This window comes from Homarus americanus, unplaced genomic scaffold (genome assembly GCF_018991925.1).
Source record: "Homarus americanus isolate GMGI-L3 unplaced genomic scaffold, GMGI_Hamer_2.0 scaffold4060, whole genome shotgun sequence".
Lineage (NCBI taxonomy): Eukaryota > Metazoa > Arthropoda > Malacostraca > Decapoda > Nephropidae > Homarus > Homarus americanus.
The window spans coordinates 3,997,603-4,007,639 of NW_024746161.1; the positions used below are offsets into that span (position 1 = coordinate 3,997,603).

The 10,037-nt window shown below is 48.2% G+C and overlaps 1 protein-coding gene across 1 annotated transcript; it reads right to left on the reverse strand.

The window, feature by feature from the left end:
• Nucleotides 1–2,130: 2,130 nt before the first annotated feature.
• Nucleotides 2,131–7,707, reverse strand: LOC121878962 (mucin-1-like). Its single transcript, XM_042385412.1, has 5 exons — nt 7,578–7,707; nt 6,199–6,285; nt 5,828–5,949; nt 3,663–3,765; nt 2,131–3,533 (listed from the first exon to the last, which is right to left on the reverse strand). The coding sequence occupies exons 1-5, from the start codon at nt 7,705–7,707 to the stop codon at nt 2,131–2,133; spliced, it is 1,845 nt and encodes a 614-aa protein (XP_042241346.1).
• Between the last annotated feature and the right edge of the window lie 2,330 nt (nt 7,708–10,037).

Below are 10,037 nucleotides of genomic sequence, written 5' to 3' on the forward strand. Positions count from 1 at the left end.
TCTCCTCTTGCTTCCACCGACGTGAGGTGTCGCCGGCGTCGCGTGAAGCGGATCACTTGTCGCTTGTCTTTAATAGTTTCACGGGATTAAAATCGATTAAGGTGACCTGCAGAGGAGAGAGGAGGAGGAGGAGGAGGAAGGAAGGAGCGGGCTGATGCTGCGTCTGGGAAAACACTGGTAGGGTGCATTAGACTTCAGCTGGACCTGTTCTCGGGTGGCTGTTCATGTTTACGACCATAAACTGGATCATTTCTTGATAGTACGTTTATAACAGTGCTTGCCTCAGCCGCTAGATCACTCATTATCAAAATATCAACATTCCGTAAGTAATTGATTATGTGCATAAAAAAAATCCATTAAGAATTCCAATTACACTACTTCAAAACACCTCACTATAAATTCCATCTCCGTCGACACTCTACTGAGACTGTTTTAAGCTGACACCCGATCATGCGTGAGAAAAACAGTGAACTTATGGCGTTAAGCCTGACAAGTGTTGTAAGTCATTATAAAGCTTAAGTTACAGGCCAGCAGCCACGCTCGACACCTAACTAGGAGGGAGCGAGGACTGGGAGGCGACTCCACCTCCTAGCGCTCGCCTGTTAAGCTTTATGTGGTCGTCATGCTGGAGCAACATGACTTGCTACGTCTTAGTTAGGTTGTTAAGATCTTAGTGGCAGTTGTAACTGTAAAATGGATTTTTGTCATAATTGTGCTACTAAGACTTCAAGTGAACTTTTTGGCAAATCTTTTTATGTCTTAGGTCACTTTTTCAAAGGTACATTTTATTAAGTGAACTTGAAGCAAAATATGTTGATGGACAGTTTCGTCAAGTTTGAAAGGCTTGTCTGGTTGATAAACTTGCCGTCATAAGACTGTGAAGAGCTACAAGTGTGTTTGAGACTCTATACTCGACGATGGATAACAAGAGAAATAACTGAAAAGTAAAAATCATGAGTCGCCTACGTCAACATGAGATTAAAAAAAATTGAGCTGTCTAGTGTTGACAAGGGCACCGGCTAGGCTCATCAGCAGTGTCTGGTGGGGCCCTCGAACAACATCAGAGCAGAGACGTCCTCAATTCCCCTAAAGGAGTTGAGGGGGATCCTGGAGATGTGAGACTACATGGGAGTTGTGTCTGCTGACGCTGGCACAGAGACCAGTGGTGTGGTGGGCGAGAAGTGGTGTGTTGATTAGCGGATGGCGAGGCATAATGAGATCCTAATTGCGTTGCGTTGGCGAGAAACAAATGTGTGAAGAGTGAGAGAAAGTGGGATCAGAAAAGCTTAGGAGTGAGTCAGACTGTCACAAAGAGAACGAATGAGATAAGCGGAGGTGAGGAGAGACGAATGATGGGGGGGGGAGGGGGAGGGTGGAGGAAGTGAAGTAGTGGGAGTAGAGGATTTGATAAAGAGGAAATTGGAATAAGGAACCGATTTCATGGGTGATACCGAAAAAAAAAAATACAACGATTGAGGTGCCGCTGTTACAGAAAATTTTAATGAGAGAAAAAAAAAATGTAGGGGTCCTCACTTTAAACACTTTTCTCCGTCCATAATTTAGTATGACAGCAACTGAGTAAAATAAACGTATAAACGACCCCCCTCCAAAAGTTCATCATATCACATCATTTAGTTATAAACAGTGACACAAACACCACACGATACACAATAACTAATTACTACTCCCCATCCTTCTCCTCTTCCCACAAGGAACAACACAATCAGCCCTAAACTGTCTGGCCTCCTCAGTCACCAACACAACAACCCAAACAAGACTTAAGGAATCATTGACCAAGCTGACAAAATAGGTGATGACGCCAGCATGTGGCTCATGGCCCTGTCAGCGCGGGAATCACGATCTAATTATCAGTAGAGGATGACAAGCCTTGCCTGTCTTTTTTTTTTATTCACTTCTCTCTCACTCTTGTTGTTTCTAGCTGCCGCCTCACCCCATAACCTCTATTATTCTTACATCTTTTTTTGGGCCATAGTCTACTTTTATCTTATGTTCTTCCTTTTTTTGTCATCTTTCTATCCTGTCCTACCCCACCACCTTACTTCTTTTGTGACTTGTTTATTTTGTTTGGTGATTATTTATTATTCCTCTTTCTTTTTTCTCTTCCTTATTTTATATTGTCTGTTCCTCTGGTTTATGTGGCCTAATATCCGGGATGCTCAGATACAAAATTAATACACTGACACACGTGTTTTGTTGTTCTCCAAACTCCGGCTCTTGTAGCCTGTATAATGCGCACTCCCTCCTGGTGGGCTGGTCCTGCTCTGATGCCCGTGGTGGGCTGGTTCTGCTGTGGTGCCCCTGGTGGGCTGGTTCTGCTCTAATGCCTCTGGTGGGTTGGTTCTGCTGTGGTGCCCCTGATGGGCTGGTTCTGCTGTGGTGCCCCTGGTGGGCTAGTTCTGCTGTGGTGCCCCTGGTGGGTTGGTTCTGCTGTGGTGCCCCAGGTGGGCTGGTTCTGCTGTGGTGACCTGGTGGGCTGGTTCTGCTGTGGTGCCCCTGGTGGGCTGGTTCTGCTGTGGTGCCCCAGGTGGGCTGGGCTGCTGTGGTGACCTTGGTGGGCTGGTTGCTGGTGAACCTGGTGGGCTGGTTCTGGTTGCCCCTGGTGGGCTGGTTCTGCTGTGGTGACCTTGGTGGGCTGGTTCTGCTGTGGTGCCCTGGTGGGCTGGTTCTGCTGTGGTGCCCCTGGTTCTGCTGTGGTGCCCCTGGTTCTGATGGTGACCTTGGTGGGCTGGTTCTGCTGTGGTGCCCCTGATGGGCTGGTTCTGCTGTGAGTGACCAGGCTGGTTCTGCTGTGGTGCTCCTGGTGGGCTGGTTCTGCTGTGGTGAACCTGGTGGGCTGGTTCTGCTGTGGTGCCCTGGTGGGCTGGTTCTGATGTGGTGACCTTGGTGGGCTGGCTGTGGTGACCTTGGTGGGCTGGTTGCTGCTGTGGTGAACCTGGTGGGCTGGTTTGCTGTGGTGCCCCTGGTGGGCTGGTTCTGCTGTGGTGACCTTGGTGGGCTGGTTCTGCTGTGGTGCTCCTGGTGGGCTGGTTCTGCTGTGGTGCCCTGGTGGGCTGGTTCTGCTGTGGTGCCCCTGGTGGGCTGGTTCTGATGTGGTGACCTTGGTGGGCTGGTTCTGCTGTGGTGCCCCTGATGGGCTGGTTCTGCTGTGGTGACCTTGTGGGCTGGTTCTGCTGTGGTGCCCCTGGGTATGGTTCTGCTGTGATGCCCTGGTGGGCTGGTTCTGCTGTGGTGCCCCTGGTGGGCTGGTTCTGCTCTAATGCCTCTGGTGGGTTGGTTCTGCTGTGGTGCCCCTGATGGGCTGGTTCTGCTGTGGTGCCCCTGGTGGGCTAGTTCTGCTGTGGTGCCCCTGGTGGGTTGGTTCTGCTGTGGTGCCCCAGGTGGGCTGGTTCTGCTGTGGTGACCTTGGTGGGCTGGTTCTGCTGTGGTGCCCCTGGTGGGCTGGTTCTGCTGTGGTGCCCCCTGGTGGGCTGGTTCTGTGATGTGCCTGATGGGTTGGGTCTGCTGTGGTGCTCCTGGTAGTTTGGGCTGCGCTACTTTTCACATTTCTGTTACTTGGCTCATTCTGGTATTCGTCCTGTTGGTCTTGTTTCTCTAACTTTGGCACTTCTGGCATTGGTATCAGCTGCCCCGCCCTTTCATACCCTGGTACCCCCAGTTTTTGTCCTCCTGGTCATAGTCCTCATGCCATCCTCGGTTCCCCGTTAGCACCGTGGTGGGCGGGGTCCCCAGAGGGTGGCGGCTCAGCTGGTGGAGGCGTTGCAGTAACACTTGTCAGTCTGGGCCTTTGTGATGCCGATACAGTTAGCACGACAACTCCGCGCCTGCCTTCTCGACCACTCGTGGCCTTGTTTGGCTTACTCTCTTGTTTAGTTTTGTGTCTAATATGGTTTGTTTATGTTGCTTTGTTTGTTTGTTTTCCTCTTGTGGGTAAAACATCTTCGTGTGGATAGCGTTGACTGTTTTGTGAGTAGTTGAATATCGTTGGATTGTTGTTTCTGTGAGTAGTTGAGTGTTTGTTGACATGGTAGTCTGTTGTTTTCATTATCATCATCGTTGTCTTTAATAAATATTAGCTTTTCATGTCCTTTCCAAAGACTGGGGATATAATTGGTTTGTTCCTATCCACCCGTCAATCTGTCCGTCCTTCAGCCTGTCCGTCCGTCAACCTGTCCGTCCATCAATCTGTCCGTCTGTCAGCCTGTCCGTCCGTCAATCTGTCCGTCCGTCAGCCTGTCCGTCTGCCAATCTGTCCGTCCGTCAGCCTGTCCGTCCGTCAATCTGTCCGTCCGTCAGCCTGTCCGTCCGTCAATCTGTCCGTCCATCAACCTGTCAGTCCGCCAACATATCCGTCCGTCAGCCTTTCCGTCCGTCAGCATGTCCGTCCGTCAATCTGTTCGCCCGTTCGTCAGTCTGTCCGTCCGCCAATCTGTCCGTCAGTTCGTCAGCCTCTCCGCTCGTCAACCTGTCCGTCCTTCCGTCAGTCTCTTCGCCCGTCTCAATCTTGTGTGCACAGGATCTCATGACCAAAAGTGATTAATTTTTGAAGGTCGGGGTCAAAGGTCGAGTAATGTTTGTCTTTAAAAGCCACATATCAGGAGCCTCTTACCCAGCCCACTGTACAGTATGTTTAAGGTGTTGCCAGTGTTGTGTTGTGTTGGGGAGCTGTGTCTTCTGCCAACACTTGTGGTGGTGGTAAAGATAAGTGTGGTTTATTGGTATTGTGTGTGTGTGTGTGTGTGTGTGTGTGTGTGTGTGTGTGTGTGTGTGTGTGTGTGTGTGTGTGTGTGTGTGTGTTTACCATTACACTGATTTTTGGTCTTGTTTATGTTGTTTTACTTTTGTTACTTAATTAAAACAGTTTGTTTCATGTTTGGGTAATTATCTGTATTAAATAATTTCTTCGTCTTTTTATAAATCAAGGGAATAAAATCAAAAGCCGACAGAAAAACATCACAGAATAATGATTTTTTTTTATTACTGACAAAAAAAAGATAAATAAACGACTGAGAAAAAATAAAGCAAAAGAAGAATATGAAAAGATGGAAAAAAAATTGCGAACTGTAAGAATCATCAGGATAGGATAAAAATTATTTCAAAGCCTTGGACGAGGAGGCTGTACACACACACACACACACACACACACACACACACACACACACACACACACACACACACACACACATACACACACACACATACACACACACACATACACAGTGAATAACACAAACGTGATGATGAAAAACTGGAGAAACGAAGAGACAAAAACAATATTAGCGACAGGAACAAGGTCATGCACGGAGAGGGAGATTATGCTTCAGCAGGAGGGGGGAGGTGGTTCAGCAGGAGGGGTTAATAGATCTGTGGGGGTGGCTAGGGGAATCAGCAGCAGGGGCTTCAGTTGGAGGGGCTAAGTAGGTCAGTAGGAGTAGCTAGATAGGTCAACAGGAGGGATTAAGGGAGTCAATGGGAGGGTGGCAGGTGGTCAGGTTGAGAGAGAACTGGCGGGGTAGGAGAAGAGAGAGGGGCTCGCTGAGGAACTAAGATATATCATAAGATAAGGTATAGAATAATCAGCAACGACCCGAGCAGGAGGTGGTAGGATCAACAGAAGAGTTGGAGAGTCAAGAGCAGGTCGTGAGGCCAGCAGGAGGACTTGGGGCCAGCAGGAGTGCACGGGGTCAGCAGGAGGGCGCGGGGTCAGCAGCAGGGTCAACCAGGGCGCAGGGTTACCGCCACCGCCCTACTCAGCACTATCACCGCCGCCCGCTAATGCCCACCGATTGAACTGGTAATTGCTTTCTACCGTGGCTTCTGCTGCTTCTTGTGTTTGCTTCTGCGGCGATTGTTTCTTGCTTCTGTCTGGGGGTGGGCGTCCCTCGAGGCCTATCTTCGTCGCCTGTTTAGTGTAGTATATACATCCTTGTGCTGTGGAAGAGTATTGCATGAGCACATCTCTTACCTTCACGTGCCTATTCTTAAGAAAACTTGGCACAGAGAAGACGTTGAATCAACCGAGTTCGAAGAAGGATAAGGTCATTGTTTATATTCCTGGTATCTTGGTTCGTCCTCACACCTCGCCTCCCTTCGCACCCCTACCATGAAATTGATAGTCTTTAGAGTAGAAAAAAAAGCTTCGTTCCCTGTCGTCCATTGCTGGGCTGACCTGAAACTCACCTGCGAATAGAACATAGTCAATATTGATCACAAGGACGCGTCCCAACCGTCGCTCTTTGGCCTCGTTCACCTCCCGCTGGGCCTTAGCTTTTACATCAAACAAGATTTTCAACAAAAGAAATATTAAAGTAAATGGCGGCAGGTTTTATATATATTTTTTTTCCTTCATTGTACTAGACCAGCCTCGTTGACAGGTAGCCTGACGGGTCCTTGGTCCACAGTTACCGTCTGTAAGGGTTCAGGAGGTGGGCGGTGTTGTCCAGTGTTGCTATAGCGACTCGACCGCCGCCACGCTTTCCTCCAGACCGTCAATATACAAGAGGAGGAGGAGGTGGTGGTGGTGGGTGGTGGTGGCGAGGGTTGTGATGACGACGTTGAAGTTGAAGGAATGGTGATAATATAAGTGATAGTGGTGGTACTGAAGGTGGTGGTAATGGTGGTGGTGGTGATTATATTAGCGGTGGTAGTGATCGTAATGGTGGTGGACGTGGTAATAGTGGTAGCGATGGTAGTAGTTTTGATGAGACTGTGGTGAAGGAGGAGGTGGTGTTAATAGTAATAGTAGTAGTAGTAGAATGTAGTTACCTTGAGTTGGTGGTGGTGATGAAAGAGGTTAATTAATAGTTAAAGTGGTGAGAGTTTTTACTGTGGTGATGATGTGTATAGTAGTGGTGATAATGGTAGTGAAAATTGAGAGATAGTACAGTACTGCAGTAAAGGAGAAGTAACACTAGGAAATGGGAGAATTCAATGAAAAGCAACAAGCAAGAGCAACAAAAAATGAGTATCATGAATGAGCAGTGTGGAATGGAAGAGGGAGAGAGAGCAATAGCTAGAGGGGGAGGAGAAAGGGAAGAACCATGCTGAGATTGTTGAGGAAATAGAACGAATAAGTTTTATCTTCAGCGATTTATTAAGATTTTATACGACGACGGATTTAGATTGTCAATTTAGTTTATACATATAAACCGATTATCGCCAGGGTCTGAAGTTGTAGTTTATGATGAAGGTTATAGACAGAAATATAAAGTAAAGAGTGGCCCCTTCAGCCAGGTTCCCAGGTTGAGCTGATCCCCAAGACAATTGGAGACGCCTCGCCTCCCGGATGCTCTGGAACACACAGCGCTCTCGGATTGGTCCGCCCTCTGCCTTGGAATTTTGCCTGGAATCTACAAATATGGTGGTTATTTTTTCTCATGCAACAAACTCCTTAGTATGGAAACTCTGACCGAAAATTGGGAGAAAATGGTGAGAATCAAATGTACTCTTTAGGTTCCCCCCAGGCCGTCTTTAAGAGAGGGGAAATGAAGAAACAACGTTCGCGGAAATTCCAGGAGCCCCGTGTGGCAAAAGCAACTTCCAGTCCGGGATCTCCTCACGTGATTGGTCGCCGGCTGGAAATCCTGGGAGATAAGATGGAACCCGACATGGATCCTTGTCACCAGCATCCAGACCCGAGATATGTAACAATCCTAGCCGGGCCCAAGGCGACGCCAGCCTGTCTGTCATACTTGAGGGGTAGGTCCAGGACGGCTGGAGGGACGGGGCAAAGGACCACACTCTACAATAACGTCTTTTATTGCTCGTAAGCGCCGGTCACTCCATAAGCTGACACTCCACAGCCATGGTGAAGATGGTGTGTGAATGGTGTAGCTTATCTTATGTGGTGTGTCTGCATAACACTGTCTTGTGACCTGTCTGTCTGTCTGTCTGTCTTATCACCTTTCATTATTTGTTTATTCAGCCATAATTTGCCATTTGTCTGTCAGATCATCCCGTGTTACTTGTCTACAAGTATTCAACCATCTTTAACTCACGTCTAATTATTCCTTTCCTCTTATCTATCCGCTAATCTCTGGCTGTTTTCTTACCTGATCTCTTGTTTCAAAAGAAAAAGATAATCTACATTAAAAATACCCATTCATTAGTGGTAACTACATCAAAAATTATACGGTATAATTCGTGTAAAAGAGTAATTATTCCCCTTTAAGAGGAAGCGTGATGGCTGCGGGTTCAGTAACTAGCGACCATTGAGGCAAGAACACCTTGCAGACGCTTTGTAAGTTTTACCTACATTGATAATTAAGGTAATTGCACTTAACTTAATCATTATAATCATCGCCAATTGAATTGCTTTTATTATCCGTTAATTCTAGTGTCGTTGGAGCATAATGAACGTGGCTGGTAAAGCAAGCTTGCATCTGTGAGTAGTTTTAGCTTCTCGTCTGAGTACTGATGAGGTACTTCATAACGATGGCTATTGGATCGAAACCTTGGATGACTTTCTAATATATTCCGTTTTCCATTTGTGGGTTTTATGTGCTCTTATGAGGTCCTCCTACTGGCTACACCGCTAGGGATCCCACCTCTAACTACCTTTCCAATCACTTCGTGTTTGTGGCGAATCAATAAATGGCTTTCATGGGGACGTCAGTCTCTCTTTGTATTACAATAATTAGGAGCAGTAGATGAAGTGCACAGTAAGATTGCCATTACAATTATCTGTTTTTCATTTAAGCAGCGTTGTGTTATTGCTATGTGCAGTAGCAATATCCGCGAAAAGGTCGACGACACTGTACGTTTAGCATGGCAGTGAAGCCTTCTAACACCCCTCCCCTTGCCCCTGCGCGGGCGGCCGGGATGGAGGCTACGACGTTGTGGACGATTAAGTAAACAAAGCAGTGACTGAGTTTTCAACGAGCAATTAGCAGACGTAATTAGGCCCGAAGGTGTATTTTGAGGCACAGGTGGCAACCAGGAACTGGAACCTGATCTAACGAAGGCCATTGCGATGACTGCCTTGTTATGTATTAAGTGAAAGGTGTGTAGTCATTAATGAGTATAATAAAGGAAACTTTTGTGTATACAAAGAGAGTAATTTGTGTAATATTAGAGTGGTAACATAAAAACTTGTACTTTTGCGTCTCCTGCACTACCCAAGTTGAAACTCCAGCAAAAAGTCATTAAAGGTGAGTGTTTACGTCGTATAGTAAAGGCGGGTTGTAGCCAGGCGGTGACCACAGGTGTGTTATGGCAGACGGGAACCACAGGTGTGTTGTGGCAGACGGGAACCACAGGTGTGTTGTGGCAGACGGGGACCACAGGTGTTGTGGCAGACTGTGACAACAGGTATGATGTGGCAGACGGGGACGACAGGTGTGTTGTGGCAGACGGAGCACAGATGTGTTGTGGCATACAGGGACCACATGTATGTTGTGGCAGACTGGGACCACAGGTGTGTTGTGGCAGACGGGGGTGTGTTATGGCAGATGGGGAACCACAGGTGTGTGTGGCAGACGGGGGACCACAGGTAAGTATATGGCAGACGGGACCACAGGTGTGTTAGGCAGACGGGGACTCACAGGTGTGTTGTGGCAGACGGGACCACAGGTGTGTTGTGGCAGACTGTGACAACAGGACATGATGTGGCAGACGGGGACCACAGGTGTGTGTTGCGTTATGGCAGACGGAACCACAGGTGTGTTGTAGGCAGACTGTGACAACAGGTATGATGTGGCAGACGGGGACCACAGGTGTGTTATGGCAGACGGAACCACAGGTGTGTTGTGGCAGACGGGGACCACAGGTGTGTGGCAGATCAGGGTATGATGTGGCAGACTACAGGTGGTTGTGGCAGACTGTGACAACAGGTATGATGGCAGACGGGGACGACAGGTGTGTTGTGGCAGACGGAGCACAGGATGTGTTGTGGCATACAGGGACCATGTATGTTGTGGCAGACTGGGACCACAGGTGTGTTGTGGCAGACGGGAGGCACAGATGTGTGTTGTGGCAGACGAGGAACCACAGGTGTGGCAGACGGAGACCACAGGTTGTTC

What these genes read in the sequence shown, in the direction of transcription:
- LOC121878962 (XM_042385412.1), bottom strand. Translation starts at nt 7,707, where the DNA reads ATGACAGACAGGCTGGCGTCGCCTTGGGCCCGGCTAGGATTGTTACAT. An exon ending in AAGAAGCAGCAGAAGCCACG is followed by an intron (nt 3,766 to 5,827) that starts GTAGAAAGCAAT and finishes CGCCTCCACCAG; the next exon opens with CTGAGCCGCCACCCTCTGGG. An exon ending in CAAAAACTGGGGGTACCAGG is followed by an intron (nt 3,534 to 3,662) that starts GTATGAAAGGGC and finishes CCAAACTACCAG; the next exon opens with GAGCACCACAGCAGACCCAA.